Raw genomic sequence first — 20,438 nt, 5'->3', positions numbered from 1 at the left:
CGAGGAACGCGGTACAAAGTGTACAAGTATGTACATCGTACATTCGAGCATGGACACTAAAGGTGTCTTGCGGGCTATGACTGCATCGCATCACGTATCTCGACGTACCACAACATTCGCTCAACCTGCGCCATACTTGGTATTTACGGTGAATGTGCTCCGTGCTACCATTCCGATACCGAGCAAAGGTTTCAAAACAATGTTTCTTATACACACGTGATGAGATACGCCGTAACCGAGCATGCCAATGTAACTTGTTAGCGTAACGTCAAAACAGAATTATGATATCACACTTGTCACAGTAATATTCAAGGGCAGATCAAGTACAACACAATATTCGAATCTAATCAATAAATTAATTGCTACAGAATAATGAATGTTGGCGGTGTCGCCTATCCTTCGCTCTATTGTGACGTCTCAAAGGTAACGTGCGTCAACGTACCAGACAATAGACATAGTACGTCGTCGATCAAATGTTGATTCCGCACACAGATACTACATGCGCAACTGTCCAAAATCTTGGCACTGAAACGTTTTCCATATCTTCATGACTATCGAGCTGCATTACATTGGTTAGTATCCGTATATTAACTTTGTTACACCTTCACCTGTTCACCAATCGTTGTTGCGGTCAAGACTCATTCGCCGCAAAAAAGTGACTTATTCCGAAGCATATCTGCACTGTCGCGTGGGTGTAGTTATATTAGGAGCAAGATCACCAGTTCACTATGTCACTGGCTGAGACACGTCAAAAGCGCATTATTGGTGTATGTATATATAGTTTCAAATTTACAGACAAAGTCATGCGACTTTCTCCTTATAGTGTGGGAGAAATTGTAAAACATTCGCCATATTAAGTAAAATGCCCAAAAAGTTATGATACCACATATATTTCAAATTTGTAGTATTGGAAGTGATGTTCACTTTTCATGTGTGTTTATGTTTAATATACTTGATCGATCCGCACCCGATGATTATGGCATTCCAAAGATTGGGTTTGCTCCGACGTGGCGTTATTTTGTTCCATTGGCGGGCCCAAAAACTACGGCAATTATAAACTGTGAAATTATTGCAGTACTGCCTCACAAAAATTCATTCGTTTTTGTTTTGATTTATATGATACAGCCACAATTCGTGTCTAATTTAATATCAATAATATATGACGCTATACAACAGTCACCGCAGTAGTCAAAGATCGTGTTACGATCGCTCTCGCGACACAAACACAAATCATGCCAATTTGCCTACGTAATTGGATATACTTTAATGACCGTACCCCACAAGTATTGTTAAGTCGCCATAAATGTGAAGATGTAGGTAAATATACGAGATAAGAGCGACGCGACGCTTCTTGTTGCGGCCTATACTGTTCTACGCGACATCAGATTAGGAGTTTCGCTGAGGCAGCAGAGTTCATGTACCTGTTGCTCATGAAGACTTGACCCGCTGGTATTTTGCAGGGTTTTGGTTCCGCAGGGGCCACAATAACATTGGGAGTACAAATATATGGCAGCGCGATTTGCAAAATGGACCGGACGCAGTTACAATTTAGCGAACTTGTACGATTTTAGCTAAAGATGGCCTTTATTTTGTGTTTCATATACGCTAGCACAGACGCTTACCGTGGGATACTTTATTACCATAATAAAGCTCTCCAAGTCTCTGGCACGAGCAAAATCTAGACGCATTATCAAAGGCAACGTGATATGATTCAATTATGGAGCACGATTACAGACCAATCGTATGGAATATCAATATAAATGATTATGACACCTCTTCCTACATAAATCGTGACACACGGTAGTGACGTTTTTAAGGAGACAGCCGAGAATATAGGTGCCAGCGAAGAGGTATAAAGGGTCGATGGTGTCCTCGAATATCATTCGATAAGTGCACTACAAAAACACTTTATTCGCAAAGGAAGAAAGCTGTCGAAGTGTATATTGCATTGCTGAATACAAGGTATACGAGTTCATCTTGTGAATGGCCTCTTTGAATGATGCCTACTTTCCGTTTATTCTTAGCGAGGGTAATTCGAGTGCATATACAATCAAATTACCTAATCTTTATACGCGTCGAAAAACTGAAAATTCTGCTGAATATCGTGTTTAGCGATTTACATGCGTTCCTTTCATAGATAAGGATTTTTTGCTACAAGTATGCAATTAATCCTGGAATTGCGTTCGATAGCATCAATTTCGCACTTGAAGCATTTAATTGATGTAACGGTCCTTAAGGGAAAGATGTAGTCATCTAACCCTAGATACGAAAACTATATATATATCGCGGACAGCTGCAATTCGAATTTACTCTCTCCGCCCGTGAATATATATATCGAGTTGCAAAATTTCATTCGATATATGTTTTACGACAGGAACGGAAAGATGAGCTTCAAAGTTTGTGTTTACGCATGCCTCGCGTTGGCCGTGCATGGATTCTTCACTGGCAGAAACGACAGATCTGGTTAGTGACTAATTTCGCTATTCATGTCAAGTTGCTGCTGTAACAAACCTGCAGCGTTTGAAACATGATTGTAGCATGGTCATTGGTCAAGCTCAAGGACCATGAACTGGCCATAAAGCACGAGCGTCGGAAATGCTTGTTCCTTGATGGTACAGTCAGGCAGACTTGGACAACTAGATGATTATAATCTAATTTGGAAATAACTGTAACCATAATTCTCATTCTTGTCTAATTTGGAAAAAATTGTCTGGCTGTAATTCTAATTCCAATCTAATTCGGAAAAACTGAAAATTTCATATAGTTGTCCAATTTGCGGTCAGGGAGGTTCGGTATCTAGATAGAATTGCTCCAAATTCAAACCATGTGTATTCGATGCTGCATTCTCCTATTACCGCGAGTTTCAGCGTGGGCCTACATTATTTCGTTTCTTCAACACAGACACCTGCCCCGATCCATCCATTGAAAACGGGGTGCACGATAAGAAGGAGGCGGCCTGGTTCCACTGGACGCTGCCCATCGGTACCACCGTTCGATACACGTGCGAAGAAGGCTACAACTTGGTTGGCAATCCGACCGCCACATGCAAGTTTGACGGTACTTGGACCGAACTGCCAAAATGCACAGGTATGATATAAAATTCTTCTGCACTGTGATTGTGTCTTGCTTATACTGCTGCCCGTGGCTTTATTGTACTGTTTTATGGAGGCAATTTGTTGGGGTTATAGATACGATATTATATTATTTACCGCAGTAGTGCAGTCTTGATCTACCGGTTATTTGCGGACGAAACCGCCACCTGTATGTACGCTATCATGCGAAGCTGGAAAAGGCTCAAATGCATGCGTCCGTATGTCTCATCTAGACCAGTGGTTCTCAAACTTTTTTAAACACGCCCCCACTTTATAATAGAGAAAAATTTCGCACCCCCTTATCGTGATATCACAAAATATTAAAGAGAGAAATCAGAATGCTAGCAATCTCAACGGATAGTTTGATGGTAATGTTATTGCAATCGTTGATAGTATTCTCGAATATGAAATTAGAACAATATACAGAGTAAACACCATGAGCAGGAGGTGAATCGCGTTAACTGCGGCTTCGCGCCCCCTTCAGATATATGCACGCCCCCCCCCCCGAGTTTGAGAACCACTGGTCTAGACCGCTTTGCGAGCCATGTCCCGCGTGATTCAAACCACACCGCCCGGTATGCAATTCGGTACCATCCATCTAAAATAATTCATCATAAATGAAGGATATTTTCGAATAGTATGCATATTTTGCTCTGTTTTTGTGATCATGTGTTATTTGATATGATTGATATATTTGATATGATTGTGCGACGATTTCGCCTATTTGGCCAAATCTTGTCGACTATCTGGGCGAAGCTTTTGAATTATCCGTCATTTATCTGAAGATATTACTAATTATCCGGTTCCAGGTGTTCCCTATGTATGAAATTAGTATATTTGTGTCATACACCGTCATAACACTTTTATATATTGGTAATAATAAACTGTGGTTCGATCAAATTGGACTGCATTTGTGTGACATGTTTTCAGGCCATCTAAAGTTTCAAGCATCTCCGTCACTCTTATTCATATGTATATTGCATATACAAAATGACGTTCCCTAAGTTTCTGACCATTCTGACTCAAAACGTGGTACCGGCATTTGGATGACATACAAGCTTGGCCGACATGCTGATTCATTCGGTCCACTCGAAAACGTAGTCTATTGTGACGACCAGAGTGTATTTAATCTTCACTGTATATTTTGCAGAAAAGAAAGAGGTCGCGGGAAAAAAGAAAATCTGCGCCCTGCCGCCTATCGGCGACTACGTTACGGTTTATCCGACGAAGCCTGTCTATGATTTGGACGAACAAGTTGCGTTCGTGTGCAGACCTCCCGACGACCGCCCTTTCTTCCGAGTGACTCTGTGCAGCGCTGACGGGACATTCCAGCCTTCGCCACCAGAATGCATCCGTAAGTATATATCACAAACTCATAGCAGGCCAGTAAAGTAGTACATATACTTTTTCGAAGTGCTCAGGTAGATGTTGCCTGATTATATTGATGCATTATATTCGATCTGAATATCGTAATTGCGTTTGCATTTGCAGAACCACTGTGTGTGCCACCTGTACCCCCCAAAAATGGCGTCCTGCTCTCTGAACAACCAAGCTACGCCATAGGAGAAGCCGCCAAATTCCAGTGCGACGAAGGATACGTTTTGATCGGAAATGACACGCCAGTTTGCGGGCAGGATGGATTCTTTCCGCCCACTGAAGCCTCATGCATACGTACGTTACTATTCGCACTAAATTCAAATTTTGCCACTCATAACAAATAGCTTAGATTGTCACATCCTATGATTAAGTCGGCCTCATTTCTTTATTGCTTTGTTGATTTCAATATACGTATTTTTTTACTGTGTTCTTCATAACAGATCCCCAAAGCTGTTTTGGCAGCTGTGACACAGAGAGGCCGGCTGAATTCTGCTCCTGTGATATAAAGTGCTTTTACAAACCTGAAGTTACATGCTGCCCTGACGTCATACGATGTGAGTATACACTACCACGGAATTGCAGTGTTACATCATAAAGATAACGGAAACGCCTCTGGCTGTTCAAAGCTGAGAGACCTGCGTTTGATAGGAAGTTGTACATTGTACGAGCGTTCCAATATTTACTACTGCTGCATTTTTCTTGTTATAGGCTCCGCCACCCGCTGGTTCAATTTGTTCAGAAGCAACTGATTAATCGAACAGTCCGCCAGATCTCAGGGACTCAGGCTTACGGACGGGATGAAGAATTTTCCAAGTCAACTGTGTTTTGTGAACTGTAAATGATTATTTATTGAATAAACATATTCGTATCAGAAACGGCATTGTTAAACTACGTGTCGGAGTACTCTTCGGGTTGCATACTAGAGTTGAAATGAATATCTGATACAGTCGACATATTCTCATTATTCTTGTCAATACAGACTTGTAGTGATAAATCCTCAACCAAGAAACAGATTCAATACCCCAACATATCGATACTGCGATTATATGGAAGCAACGATTATATATCAATTCCACAGTGCACACTGGTATACTACAGTAATACAGCAATAGCGTCCAACCGGGCCACGGTCCAACAGTCGCGCATGTGCCACATATCTCCAATTTACATACAGACTTGGCAGAAAGTTCTATAACATTCAATATGAATTGCGTGTTGAGATTGCTTACAGCAGTGGATTTCAACCTTTTTGAGTTCGCGACTCTAATTCCAGATTTGACAACAGTAGCTAGCTAGCATCCAGCATCCGCTCATATGCCATACAGTTAGAGTTTACATGCAAACTGGTAGAAAGTTCTATAATAGTTAATATAGGTTAGGGGTTGAGATTGCTGCTGGCTCACAACCTTTTAGGTTAACATTTACTAGCACTTTGTAGTGACCGCGGAACGTGCAGTTTTAGATATCACTGCATCATATTCCATTAGGGATACATCTGACAGCGTACAGCGAAATCCCTCTTGCGGATGGCATTCTTTAGTGACACTGCTCTTCGATTGAATCTTTACGTTACGTCGACCTCTAGCGGCAGCCATAGAAAGAAGGAAAAGCATTCCATTCGTCACAGACAATCCGGTAATTAGGTGTATCTGTAAGTACATAAACAGATGTAAGGTTCAAGCGATGCCGCGGGGTCTACAAATGTAACGGAGCTATGCAAATGAAAACTGCTCTAATCTGTTGATAAACCACCTTGTAAATGACTGATTTTACGAGCAATACAGTAGAAAGGCCGAACTCCGAAAACGTGGCACTGAGTATAAACGGCTTGAGGCAAGAAAAAATGTGCAAGTCATGCATATATAAATTATTGGTAACAAGCATTACTCCTTCTTTATGATACCGGCGTGTTCATCACTCTAACACAGTGATTCCCAACCGCGGCTTTCCCAGCCGCATGCGGCTCCGACGTAGCCTTCTTGCCACTCTGACTGATCTCTAAATATGCAACTCACTCACCACAACATAGCTATCGAAGTCAAAAATAGCACCAGCTATCGGTAGGATGGCTGCACCTCCGCATGCCCCACCTAGTGTGAATATGAACATGTATCTCCCAGACACGCACACTCTTTCAGATATCCAGGAAACGCCTGAAAAAACGTTGCATTTATGATATGTGGACCTTCTGGCACGATGCCTTAGAACCTTGGCCCTTGCACAACTCATTTGGGTTGCAACGACGCAAGCAGCGTTAGATAAATTATCTTCATCTGCTTCTTTTTTCGGTAGATGTTAGTTCAGTGACATTGGAAGTAGGCTACATGTACACTGTACAGTAGCAAACTATTAGCCTATTATATTTGATTTGACCTCTATATCCAGATGGGCCCGCCGATACCGCAATACAATGATATATTTCTTTACTGAGCATTTATCGTAGTGTCTATTTGGACGTCATCGACGTATGCCAGTGAGCTGCTTAGAATTTCGCCCTATCCTGATTCATACAGTTTAAAATAACCATCAGTGCTCTATCAAAGCACAGCTGACTTGAAACCGTTGAGCAAAGTCACATATGTGTGATGCGAGACTAGCCTTCGCTACCGGGAAAAGCTCTATACAGGACATGCAGTCGGAAGATGCTAGAAGGACGCATTCTGAGAACGCATCTTATCCACACAATCAACGCATCGTACCAGAAATTGTATGGCGCAACGCAGGCCTACATTCGGAAGCATTATTCTTGGCCAAACGAAAGAAAAGTATATCAAAACTCTTGTCGACACTTGAAACGACTTGGATCTTATTCCCACTGACCTGATGGGTAGAGTATCGAGGATGAGGTTCCATACGCAATCGACCAAAGCCACGGCACCCAGGCGTGTGATTGTCCGAAAAGAGACATCAATATCTTACATAAAATGATGAAGTATTACGTCAGACGGCAAGGAAATATGAAATCAGCACAATAAAATAAACACTTCATTAGTGGGCGATGTTTGGACATTTGAAAATATTGCTTCAATTTTTGTATGGTGATCCAGCAAATCAGATTTCCAAACTGAATAGATCATATGTTATGGTTATGATTATAGTTTTTCGCAAAGAGCTACGATATACTCACGCAAGACGCAATGCATGTGCCAATGCAGAATAAATTGATCGTCACGGGCCTGATACGTTTAGCTAGAAACATCGCGACTAGCCGTCCAAGTCCCATACCCATCCACACCAAGGCATTGAGCAATATCGCGGTCTTAACCTGGTAAAAGAGAATAAAGAATGACTTAAAACATTGTAAACTTCTTTTCGTGCAGGTTCGATAAAACTTGAGAAGAATTATAAAATCGCATTTGCAGCGACTGAATATGAGGAAGCTGAAAGATATCCAAGAATAACTATCATCTCCCCGCCATACTCACACTATAGGACATCACGGAACATAGCGCGATGGCGTAAAGGAAATTATGAACAACGCAATCGGCTGCTACAACGCTGAAGATGTATCCGGTGATGGCAGTTAGAATCCAGACAACGTTCTTGAACGGTTCGTCACGTGGTGCGTTGGGCTCATCCGTCGCCAGTTTTTCCGCGTCTTTGCGCTGGCGAACCGCTAACATCTTACCTATGTGTGGCGTAAATTGGTTTAACTGAAAAGTTGTGCAAGATCAAAGTAAGTAAAAGACAGCCATACCTTCTATGTTTCCCCAACCCAGAAGGCCAAACACTAACGATGGCACTAGCAACCATAGTGATAGCACGTGGTAGCTCCAAGCGTTACCGTTGAAGCATGCCGCCGTTCTGTTAGAGTTGGTCTGCATGGTAGATAAATTGATCATCTGAGTTACAGCTCTTATCGCACGCATGTTATGGTTTATATATATATATATAACGATAAATTAATTGACACATGCTTTAGATCTCACAATAATAGAATCCATGTCGGCAATGAGACGAGAAAGCAAAATTTAAACCATGTCGCGGCCCTAACAAGACCTCATGCGTTGCGAGTTCGAGAGTTTAGTTATATCTGTACCAGGCTATACAGCGGGACCATGTGATCGTAGTATATGAGGCCAACAGAACGATAGAGCAATATACTCTATAGACAAGTTAGTTAGGGTTACCATACGTCCTCTTTTAATAGGATTTGTCCTCTTTTTTCAATAAATTGAGAGTGTCCACGGAGGACGCCTACATGACATCTTTTTTGGGAATTCGTCCTTCTTTCCTTTAAAAAGGATTAAAATGAGACCAAAACCGTGACCCCGACTCAGCGAACGTCAAAGTTTCGTGAAAAAAATCGGGTAATTCGGTAGTCGAGTCAACACAGTACTATCGGTCGAAAAGTTTTCAAAATCAATAGTTTTCTTTTCCGGTGCTGAAGCTTTCAGAATTTTCGATAAGTGTTCTCTTTTTAGAATCTCAAAATGTGGTAACCCAACAGTTAGTTCTCGTCAAACGACATGCACGGTCCACCATACTTTGCACCAAAATATGCATGAGTGTATCAGTGTCAAAAAGTACATCGTAAACTTTCCATACTAAGTCAGGGGTTCTTCAACTCTGGTCGGTCATTTTGCAACTTTTTGCATATGCTACATAATACTTTCTCTAATAAGTCACCGACTGATAAACTTTGGAAGCTACTGGCTTAGACCCGAGGACGACTCCAGAATTCTCGTCGAAGTGTTGGAGGTTTATCTAGGCTCCTCCTCTCCATGTCATCAGTGTAATCGGTGTCTTATAAGAGCCTATAAAAGTGGGGCGTGCTACAAGTCGGCAGCCACGGAATAAAAATGAAGAAAACTGACGAGGTGAAATTGACCATAGATGCCGAAAAACACCATGAATGCTACAAAAAAGAGTCATGGTCGCATTAAATCATAATATAACATGTGTATCAACAGTAAAAAATTATAATATCACTTTCGCTACAAGGCTCATCAATAGAAAATTTACCTTGGTTAAAAATTAAACAACTACAACCTATCGGCATTTACATCATTTTGAGGCACTGGATGCCAAAATGCGCGATGTTTACTCAATTGCGAGTAAGTCATTTCCAAGATACCTAAGAACTCCTTCGGTGGATACAGAAAATTGAAGCATACTGACATTAGTATTTTCAAAAGGTACTTCTGGTCGAGGAGTCACATTCTAATTGCAGTTAATCGGAAGTAGATACTTCCGTAATCCCTTGCGACTAACGCAAAATGACGAATGACGGTACGAGTATGCGCAATTGTTGAAAAAATATTCCGTTACTGTGATACAGCCGCTATCTCACTAGTTTTTAGGACAATTTAACCCATAATAGTGATGCAATCGGAAACCACGCGAGTAGGTAGTGCAAGAAGGCAAAACCTACTTCAGTAATCTCAAATAGTACTTCGTTACTGACCACCACTGTAAATGACCTAACTAATATCTTACAATACCATGGTCAAGATCAGTCACATTCGGTTTTGCTTCCGGTAATGCTGGCGCCGCGTTGCAAGATTCCAGTTCATGAGCCCACACGTCGGCTCCCAAATTGATCAAAGATCCACCTGCACGTCAGTTTACAAATTGGCGTGTCATCAGTTGTAAATATCGCATGCAGGCCTAACTCACGGTCCGTGGACATATGAGCATGCGACATTACAGCATGCGACAATTCGGCATGCGACACAGGAGCATGTCGGTTAAATTACGGTTTAGGGGTAGGTTAGGGTTGGATTTATGGTTGGGTTAGGGTTAGGCTTTAGGTTAGGTTAGGCTAGGTTAGGTTAGACCAGGGCCGGCCAACCCGTGGCCCGCGGGCCACATGTGGCCCGCGAGAAGGTTTTGAGTGGCCCGCGAGGTAATTTCTGAAATTAGTAATATTACCAATAATGGATTGCAAATTGTGAACACGCTTCGCGCAACATGTTGTCTCTCGATTTCTTGCTTTTAATATTGTTACCCCTTTCTGAAAATGAAAGAACGCCTAATGTATCAGATTGAGTACAACTATATTCGCGATTACGAGACAAAGTGTCGTTCAACATATGCGACCTGGCGTTTCCGTTCGCAGAAAGACTGTCGACTATGAAACCTATAGGCGCAAAATGATTGACGCGTGTTGGTCGAAGCTTTCGATATCGATATGTCCAGGCGCGGAATAGTCCATTCCTTGCAAACTGAGCCCAGCGATATACAGCAGGCCCGTAATATTGTCAAGTGACAATATTATTGACCTATGAACTTAGAAAAATTTTCGCGCTTCGCGCGGCTAGTGGCCCGCGCAATAGTTCGTCAATCAAATGTGGCCCTTTGGCTGAAAAGGTTGGCCACCCCTGGCGTTAGACTATGTTTCGGGTAAGGGTCAGTTTTTGGGTTATACAATCACATGCTGAAGTGACGCATGCTGATGTGTTCCATGCTGAACTGTCGTTTTCCATTGTGTCGCATGCTCATATGTCGGGCAACCCTAACTCACATACCGATGATGGGTCCGCAAAAAGCGCCGACCGCGAAGGTCAGGTGGAAAAGCTGCATGTGAACACGTGCGGTTTTTTCATTCAACAGCTCAAGCAGTAGCGCGTTAAGACCTGGACGTTGTAACAAAAGTGAGCTGTAAGAAATAACTGAAATGCCGATCTTTTTTACATAAAACGGGTAACTTGTGCACATTACGCCCTGGTAACAAATCCGAGTACGAACAAATACACGAGTCGGTAAGTGGGATGGTGCGAACACCTGAAAGGTTCTAGTTCATTTAAAAACGAATTTTTACCCGTGAACAGGAAGCTATTGGCACACATCACTCCTAACACCTTGTAAATGTATATAATACTTTAGGAGGCATGTAGTTGTCTACATTCGGTTAGTGCCATTCGACAATACGACTTCATCCAAAATCCATTGAAAAGCGACTTGGATTGTCTGTTGACTGTCCCCCGGCATAGCATTTAAATGAGAATACGCTTTGGTGCAATTCGTTGATGTCACGCACAACGAAATGTCTTGTCACTGGATTTACAATCCGTTCTCCGGATTCCAGCAACTATCTACCACGGTCAACACATTTTCGGTCCCACCAAACATGCACGCAAAATAGGCCTATACGCCAAGCACGCAGAGTGACGCAAGCGCGTCATCTTATTATTAACAAGCGGAAGAGCGTGTTATGCCCCTGGCATACAATGGCCGCTATATGCCCAGCGGCACGCGAGATCATTTTACAGGCACGCCAAATGATTCGGGAGCGGCAGTTTTAGTTCGGTTAATCTCGTAAGCATACCAGATAGCCGTAAATTAATTCAAGACCCATTGGAATCCCTCAGGATACATATTCAGCGTTGGATCGATTCAAACTACTCAAAAAATATTTGGCACGCGAGTTACTGTTAATATTCTGACATATGACACACTAGATACAATAGGGTTGCGTTTAAAACAAACGCTGTTTTAAAACACTTTGTTTAAAATATGTTTTAAACAGTGTTTTAAAAAAAGGCGATTTAAAAAAAAGTTGTTTTTTTTAAGTTGTAAAATTATGCCATAATTGCGTAAATACTTTCCAAAAAACATATTGTATGAGCCTACACGGACAGTTACCACCAAATATAGCCGACGTATATCGATATTGATGGTTGGAACCCTCAAAATAGTCGGTTCAACATTAATGGTACAGATATTTCGTCAAAGGAGCGATATTTATCCTATATTTTCAATTGTCAATGTCAACCCTCTATGACGTAAAAACTGAATATCAGTGACTTAATGGCTTAAAAAATGAAAAATAAAAACATGTTTTAAATTACGGCCTTGTTTTAAGCATGTTTGTTTTAAATTGATTTTGTTTTAAAGGTAACCCTAACACACAGCATGTTGCGAACCGCTGCTGCACAAGGTACGAAGGTGGGCTCGTGTTTGATCACCTTACCTGCTTCGAGAATCCCATAGGCGATTCCACCAATCGAATAACCCACGACAAATAACCAAAATACTTTAGTCCACGGAACACAAGAAGCGAAAATAGCGAGAGTGGTCGCAGAAGCACCTGATGGTAGGGAAATAGCTTTATAGGCATGGACAAAATTCAGTGCTGACTGGGCAGTGGACATATGCCTGAGCGAAGCAAAGACAAACAACATTCTATTTTCCATGTCGGCGTCCGTCTATTCCCGGTTGTAGAACACGTTTGGGGAAACAGAACACATCACTAACTGCTGCGTATGAGGCTATGGACCTAAAAAATATTTCGATTTTAGAAAACGTTGGAAGATCAGATGGGCGTGGGGTCGCACATCGCGTACTTTTAGCCGTTGATTGGAGGTGGTTGATTTCGAAATTGCAAGATATATTCCTTGTCGATGTAACGAAAAATGACTGACGACACTGCACGTACAGAATCAAGGAAATATATTGAGTTAACATGTGGTGGTTGGAAACTTTTCCCAAAACCTACATGATTACTTTGATTAAGAACTTGGTTACTGACCACCTCCACACATCAACATATGCTACAGTTTAGGCTAACCATATTTTGGAAATCTAAAAAGAGGACACTTTTTCAGAAATTTAAGCCTTGCAAAATCGGAGAAGAATTCTCAAAAACCGGTGAATTGTTCCCACTTTGTGATCGGTTGACTAAAAAAAAAGGTCATCTTTCCGCTCAGAGCTCAAAATACCGTTTTTCTCTCTGCATTGCTAGGTGGATGACTAAAAAAAGGTCATCTTTTCGCTCATTGCTAAAATCACCGTTTAACGCTCCGAAATACCCGCCGGAGCGTCACTTCTGTGCTAATTTACGGCATATCACACGCAATTTGCTCTAAATCTGACCTAAATTTTCAAAAAAGAGGACAAAATCTCAAAAAAGAGGACAGAAGGGCGTCCTCCGAGGACACTTTCAAAAAAGTCAAAAAAGAGGACAAATCCTCTTAAAAGAGGACGTATGGTAACCCTACTATAGTTACCCATCACATAAAACTGCCGCCTGGGAAGCCTCTTTTTGATACCAGCGGCGAGAAATGCTCCCGCGATCGTTCCAGCGAATCCGCCGACGAACGACACCGAAAGTTCCGCAACGGAAACGCTCATATTTCCGGCCAGGTACAGGAGATTTTGTCCGAGAATCGACATTTGGTAGCCCTTCAGATATATTGCAAATTCTGGTCATTTTGGGCATAGATGGTGCAGGCGTATAAAATGGTTAAATGGTTCGGTACGCAGCGGCCTGAATGGCCCTACGCATAGTGTACATCAGGAGTCGGAAGCCTTTTTCGTCAAAAGAATCATATTGGACCTCTATTTTAAATTGTCAGTCAGAGTAAAGATCCATGCAACAATGTCAATCAACTGTTACGTGAAAATGCAAGATTCATGGCGTCGTAGTTACGAAACGGAAAATCGAAGTTCTCTACACGGGATCCGTTGTGAGCGCCGTATTTGCTGCGAAAAAACTGATGAGTGATACCGTATTAGCCCTATTATAAAAAAAAGCTATGACGGATTGATAAATGCGCAACAATGAGCAGGCCATAATTGACATAAATGTTAGGATTCTGTAAAGAGGATTACGAGCCCATAAAACTCTCCTGTATGGCTGCCACTATCGTAATCCCACGAACACTTATCTCATCTGGCCGTTGTGAAAACTCACATACAAGTTGCAGCAATATTGATAAATAAGATGCTGGTTATGAGCAGAGTTCAAAAATTATTGGAGAGCAATCGTCAAAAGAGCTATATATGGTTCGCGAGTCATAGGATCCTAGTCGACCACTGGTCCACATAATCACAATCAGCGGTTCTGTTATTGCTATTCACTCACGGCATTAGTCTTGTACAAACCACTGGATTTTCAAAAGCGCAACTATAACTATAACTAGAACTACCCGATTTTCAAAATCAAAAACTAGAACGGGAACTAGAACTACTCAAAATAACTACCCAATGAGTAGTTGTACGTAAGTCTGCATGGCATACGCGGGGCACGGCGTACAATGCATTTATCAAGACACAATGCAATGTATCATGAACTATTCGTAGACAAGTGATCAATCGACAATTAGGCAATAGGCTTGCAACACTTGACCATATGGGTTTAGCTATGGTTAGGTGAGGTATAATACACCCTACTCGTGCATACAGCATGCATATATAGTAACGTACCATGCCAATCCTTACTAATGAAATAGCTATTGTCATAAATGTAACACTCTTCTTTTTCCAATCCATGAGGTCTGTACACACAGTCTCATGCGATAACTGAAGAACTAAAACAGGAAGTAGAGGCAATTATTAGTGAAACGCACGGCTTTTCCTTATTATTGTCAGATGCACATAGGCTATATATCCCTATAACTGGCCACAGATCCGCTGAGACAGGACTCCTGCTCCATTCTACATGTAGCCTCACTGCCTCTGCCTCAGTCGTTTACTGGCTATTCCTACCGTGTTAAATCTCCTCAATGGGTCTGACGTTAAACTGATAGCCATACTGAAATGTGACCTCAACTACGATGTCCAAGAACTCAACGTCTGTCACCTATGATTGGATTAGTGACCGAATGATTACCGCCATGATATCACTTATTTCGAGAATATACAATCATAATGAACGTTTTTGCTTTCGTACACAAATTAGTCACACACATGGAGTCGTATCGTAACATCGAGTTAAGTCCTCAGAAGTTAATGGATAGTCTCCTTCTAAATCACACAGATAGTTTCTGCGTATATTTCTTTCCGATCAATCTTTCGTATCCGTGGGTGATCGGAATGTAAACGAGGTTCGAAGTCCTCCCAGAATACAGGTTAATAGTACCATAGAACGCAATGCAATGTCGAATTTCGCCGAGGTAATGGCGATATTCGTAGGCTCCGGTTTTAGGCTAATTAATACGTTGGTCGGAAAACGATTTGGCCTCTTCCTTCTAACAGAGTATCGTCCTCCTACTATTCGACTGCTGTGTTCCGCGTTTTTCTTTATTGCGATAAGTGAATAACAACAATAGCAAATAACAATAGTGGTGTGCCACTGCGAGGAAATGAGTTCGGCCTGCATCTGGCACTAGTCGACTTCACACCGGTTGTTGTCGCATCAAGCCTCCCGTTACCCCTTACCGCATGCTTAAAACCACCGCCTTTACCAGATCTCAAAAACCAGCCAACATCAAGTTACACGGTCACGCTGATTCAGTCTGAGAACTGAACTTATGCGCATCTTGGTATATAAGCCCTACAAGCGTTTCTCTCATTTACCCTAAAGATGTTGATTGCAGCTAGGAGAGGGCAAACTGTTGTACCGCCGGAGGCATGCAGGATTGCAGAAGCGGAATTCTCCATAGTATAAGCAAGATTTAATGCAATCCCTATTTTCGAAAAAGTTCGGTTATGGTAAGGTGCGTTGGTAGCAATTTAGCAACACGCCAGTTCCTGCTGTATGTATATTGTATAGGCTATGTACAGAATTTCTGAAGCATGCGAAATCTCATGTCCAATTTCTTATGCGATACAGACCTTGGAATATCAAATCCAATCAGGGTTGCATTTAAATCAAATGGTTGTTTAAAACAGTGGTTCGCAACTTTTTTCACCTCGCGGACCGGTAAAATTTCAAGAGATATTTGGCGGACCGGTGGACCGTAAAAATTGAAATCAGCCCCAAATGTAATATAAGCAGCCGTTTTTATGCAAGTATGGTACTAGAACAGGGGTGGCCAACCTTTTTGCTATTAACGGCTGAATTTCGATTACATATACGGCCTATACGGCCGCTACATAGTGGTCAACTGATCATGTAACGAATAGTGACCGAGATCGGATATGGTTGCGCGAAGCGCGAAAAAATTCTCGGATTCACGAAGGAATTTCGTCATTATATTCGTAGTTTCACATATTAATATCAAATATTTGTCCATTCTCAACCAAAGTGGTCAGATTCATCGATAAAGTTGATGGAGGGAGTATTTTTGAAAATTTAGAGTAGAATGCGATGCATCTTCGAGTGGGCCAATTGTTAGTAGTCACTTTGTAGCGTGTTGTTATTTCTTGATCCCCCATAAGGATTGTCGGTATAGTGGGAAAGACATCTCCCAAACGTACCAGAAACAAATTTATTTCGTGAGGGGCGCACGATTTTGAATTGTTATTTCTATATGGGTGCATCATTTCCCTCCGCTGTTCGCATCTGTACTAGACTAATTTCGCGCCGAACGCCGTTGATTAACAGACCGCGCCAACTGGACTAATATTCCTCTCTTCGACAATACTCAGAGATTAAGCGTTTTGGAGTAGGACCAAGCACCTTGTCGAACTATCTTGCTCATTTCCCACTGCTACCAGCGATACCTGGCCATCCACAAAATTCCACATTCAGCTCGTAGGGGAGATGTGGTACCGATGGATCAAAAATTGCAAAATGATCTCTGGCCCTCAAATCTTCAGCCGAGAATGGCAGATCTTTTGCTCTCTCAACACTTCGATACAAGCTCTACCTATCGCGGACATTAACATGAATATCCGCCTTTTCAAAAAATATTTATAAACGTTTAAAATTTGTTGCTCGAACGTGTCATCGGTCCCCACCCGGTGGGTTCAACGGCACACGACCATGGGACCTAGGACACATACGCTAAAAAACTCAAATTTGTTAACTTGTTTTGTTGTGTACTATAAGCTAAGCTACAGCAAGCCAATGAAAAATGTTTCGTGGCGACCTTCAAGAATAAAATAGATTATATCAACTGAAATATTGGCATAAAATCATGTTTTGATATACACCTAAACTTAGAAAATTAATGCGACATACATATTACCCGCAAATCGACATTTTGACTTTCAAATAACTCGTAATAGCGATAAAACACCACAGGTACCTATGATTTACAGCCTATATATATTAGGCTTACCATATTTTGGAAATGTAAAAAGAGGACACTTTTTCAGAAATTTCAGACATGCAAAACTGGAGAAGAATTCTCAAAAACCGGTAAATTTTTCCCACTTCGTGATCGGTTGACTAAAAAAAAAGGTCATCACTTCCTCTCAGAGCTCAAAATAACACGTTTTTCTCTCCACATTGCCAGGTGGATGACTAAAAAATGAAAAGGTCTTCTTTTCGCTCAGAGCTAAAATCACCGCTTTTCCCTCCGAAATACCCGCCGGAGCTTCACTTCTGCGCTAATTTGCGGCATATCACTAGCAATTTCCTCTAAATCTAATCTAAATTTTAAAAAAAGAGGACAAAATCTCAAAAAAGAGGACAAAAGGGCTTCCTCCGAGGACACTTTCAAAAAAGTCAGAAAAGAGGACAAATCCTCTTAAAAGAGGACGTATGGTAAGCCTAATATATATGTAGGCGAGTTTCTGTTGTTAAGTGATTAGCTGGCCCATCTATTTTGCTTGATTTGGCTATGGTACCATAGGTCCCCCACCCCCTAAATATTGTAATTGACTTGAAAATAGTCCACTCGAGGATGGTATTGATTAAAAAAACATGTGCCATTATATACCCTGATATAAGCCCTATACTTCACATCAAAAATTATGGCGGGTTTATTAGTCTGGAAGGTGATATAGAAAAATGCAAATGTCGATCCAAATTTACTTTATACCCCCTAAAACGTAAATCATTCGTCACAGACCCCATAACTCACGCAGGTCGAATTTTTTTGCATGTGAGGAAAGATTTTGTCAGCATGTAACTGTAGACAAATTCACGGAGTGTAATCATGGAATTATCATGGAGAATTTTTCAAGTATTTTCGGTCCCAGTGATCCATCGGTACCACATCTCCCCTACTTAGCGAGTCGCTCACCGGAGACAGCATGTCAAATCGAACATGTTTCCGGGACTAATCTTACCTCACGATGTTCTGCATCAGTTTAAAATTTGACGTTTTATTTATTTTACCATTGGGCAAGCCTTCAACATCTTGCATCTTGAAATTAAGGTATAAAATCTTAATATACCTCGCGGACCGGCGGAAAAATCGTCTCGGACCGGCGGTTGAGAACCACTGGTTTAAAACATGTCTTAAACAGTGTTTTAAACAAAGGCTTTAAAAAATATATTATTTTAAGCTGTAAAACCATGCCATAATTGTGTAAAGACTTTCCGAAACATGTTGTATGAGCCTACTGACAATTACCACCAGATATAGCCGATGTATACGATATGGGATGGTTGGAATCCTCAAAATAGCCGGTTCAAAAGCTATAGAGTACGTAGATATTTCGTCAGTGGAGCTATATTTACCCTTTATCTTCAATTTTCCATGTCAATCCACTATGACGTCTAAATTGTATTCGTGACGTCATTGCCTAAAAGAAAAACAATGAAAAACATGTTTTACACAAAGGCCTTGTTTTAAACATTGTTTGTTTCAAATTGATTTTTGTTTTAAATGCAACCCTAAACCCAAAACTACATTCAAAATAATCCAGATGGAATTGATTCGTACATGTAGGTAAGGTGTCGCACTGTCGCAGTCCTATTCGACGATTTTAGATAGGAAGAATCCCTCCGGCCTTCATGCACATAATGGAAAACAGTAAAGGCGCTGTTTCATGAATTTATTACGACACGCATGCGACGTGATAAATCAAAGTAAAACGCAGTTAAATTACAGAATATACATTGCAGCATTTACCGGGTCGCAGATGAGCTTGTAAAGCCATATCTTCACACGAGTCATTTCAGACCAGTGTTTCCCAACCATTTTTACGCAACAGCTGTACACGTACAGGGGTTTATAAACGTATGTGTAGGCCTACAATAGGCTAAGCCACGCTCGCTAAAAATTCTGATCGTTATGATTGATTAGTTAGAAAGATCAATATCGTAAGGCAGTGATTGAACATCTATGGAGAGCGTTGGTGACGATTTTGGGTAATGATTAATGGATTTTCCACACGGATTTATATAGTGCATAACGCCCCTTTCGCTCTCAGTGCCCCTAATCTCCCAATTTGTAGCCAGAGTCCAATTTGGGAACCGTTGTTTTAGTCAAATAATCAGGGCATGCCGGGAGAATATGTTAGTGCTCACAGTAGGATAGATATAAAAGTTGAACACAGTGGCACAGTATTTTTTTAACATTCCCGAGTAGGTGCACTTTCGACCCGTCCCACTGAGGAGTTCTACTACTACTGTTGGTTGTTCGGGCTGGATAACGTGCTGTTTCAAAAAGTCGAGTTCGACATAGATTTACGCCCTTTTATACACGAAAGATCATCATGAATGCGGACAGCTGCGCCCGACACAAGTTGAAAACTATAAGTTTTTAGCTCTGTACAACCGAAAGTTGTAGTGGCGAACTCGTTCATCAAGGTCATCACTTCCATCTGGCTGCCAAAACCGCATATATCGCTCATCTGCCTCGCGCGCGGATGATTACGGCTTATTTCGAAGGCTGATTATACTGGCTAAAAGATCGGCACCTCGGCGAGTTATAAACCACTACTTTAGGGTGTCATGTCTTTCACGCACCCTTCCGTATTGCAGGAGTCCCATGTAAGTCTCAACCTTTGTGTATTTATCACACCGTACTGGCAAACGATTATTACTTCCTGTTGCAATCTACTTCGAGTATATGAGTGTATTGATATATCCGACGAAGAATTATGTACGACAACACAGGAATCAGGACTTTCTCAAGTTAAGTAAATGAGACAGCTAAAAGCCTAAGCTATAAGATATTTGGTTAGCTATACTTCTGATACAGATTATCCAGAAAACCCTTCAAGTCTGCAGTACTGACGAACCACATGCATATTTCGCTGTACCCTTGGGCCCGCCGTGCACAACGTTTGTGGAGCACTGCTATACATTATGCATTAGTAGGACTAAAACAACCAACCATGGTGTGTGTGTTGGCCGCGGAGATGCCTCTCGCTATTGGGAAAACTTCTCATGAAGGTGTTGACAAACAAACAGCGGCGTTTTCCTAAACTGCTCTAGTACTTCTGCCGATTAGCACCGTTAGC

At 41.5% G+C, this 20,438-nt stretch overlaps 2 protein-coding genes across 4 annotated transcripts; one reads left to right on the top strand and one right to left on the bottom strand.

Moving 5' to 3' along the window:
* Positions 1-1,803: 1,803 nt before the first annotated feature.
* LOC145438322 (membrane cofactor protein-like) lies at positions 1,804-5,344 on the top strand. Of its 2 annotated transcripts, XM_080315720.1 has the most exons (7): positions 1,804-1,962; positions 2,375-2,463; positions 2,902-3,087; positions 4,243-4,446; positions 4,584-4,763; positions 4,910-5,023; positions 5,178-5,344. In XM_080315720.1, the coding sequence occupies exons 2-7, from the start codon at positions 2,385-2,387 to the stop codon at positions 5,216-5,218; spliced, it is 804 nt and encodes a 267-aa protein (XP_080171846.1). In that variant the 5' UTR covers positions 1,804-1,962; positions 2,375-2,384; the 3' UTR covers positions 5,219-5,344. The 2 variants fall into 2 exon arrangements, with proteins under 2 accessions (XP_080171846.1, XP_080171845.1); XM_080315719.1 differs by lacking the exon at positions 1,804-1,962 and having other exon boundaries at positions 2,239-2,463.
* On the bottom strand, positions 5,293-15,886 carry LOC145438309 (sodium-dependent glucose transporter 1A-like). 2 transcript variants are annotated; one of them, XM_080315703.1, is made up of 11 exons: positions 14,619-15,877; positions 13,421-13,595; positions 12,385-12,501; positions 10,940-11,047; positions 9,909-10,024; positions 8,167-8,287; positions 7,895-8,097; positions 7,597-7,734; positions 7,290-7,383; positions 6,489-6,622; positions 5,293-6,118 (listed from the first exon to the last, which is right to left on the bottom strand). In XM_080315703.1, exons 1-11 carry the CDS (start codon positions 14,682-14,684, stop codon positions 5,894-5,896), a joined length of 1,497 nt encoding a protein of 498 aa, XP_080171829.1. In that variant the 5' UTR covers positions 14,685-15,877; the 3' UTR covers positions 5,293-5,893. The 2 variants fall into 2 exon arrangements, 1 of the variants encoding a protein (XP_080171829.1); XR_013914909.1 differs by lacking the exon at positions 7,290-7,383 and having other exon boundaries at positions 5,978-6,118; positions 14,619-15,886.
* Positions 15,887-20,438: the final 4,552 nt, after the last annotated feature.

The sequence above is a fragment of the Botryllus schlosseri genome, chromosome 4 (assembly GCF_051294905.1).
Source record: "Botryllus schlosseri isolate E-star chromosome 4, Bs_hap1, whole genome shotgun sequence".
NCBI classification, from domain to species: Eukaryota; Metazoa; Chordata; class Ascidiacea; order Stolidobranchia; family Styelidae; genus Botryllus; species Botryllus schlosseri.
The sequence above is the reverse complement of the archived record's forward strand: the minus strand, read 5'-3'. Positions and strand labels throughout refer to the sequence as shown.

Excerpts from the sequence above, each read along its gene's own strand:
- LOC145438322 (XM_080315719.1), top strand. The coding sequence starts at position 2,361 with ATGTTTTACGACAGGAACGGAAAGATGAGCTTCAAAGTTTGTGTTTAC. Across the intron at positions 4,447-4,583 it reads TTCGCCACCAGAATGCATCC|AACCACTGTGTGTGCCACCT; the intron begins GTAAGTATATAT and ends TTGCATTTGCAG. Across the intron at positions 4,764-4,909 it reads CACTGAAGCCTCATGCATAC|ATCCCCAAAGCTGTTTTGGC; the intron begins GTACGTTACTAT and ends TCTTCATAACAG.
- LOC145438309 (XM_080315703.1), bottom strand. The coding sequence starts at position 14,684 with ATGGATTGGAAAAAGAAGAGTGTTACATTTATGACAATAGCTATTTCA. Across the intron at positions 13,596-14,618 it reads CATTAGTAAGGATTGGCATG|GGCTACCAAATGTCGATTCT; the intron begins GTACGTTACTAT and ends ATATATCTGAAG. Across the intron at positions 6,623-7,289 it reads CTCGATACTCTACCCATCAG|GCGTTTCCTGGATATCTGAA; the intron begins GTCAGTGGGAAT and ends ACGTTTTTTCAG.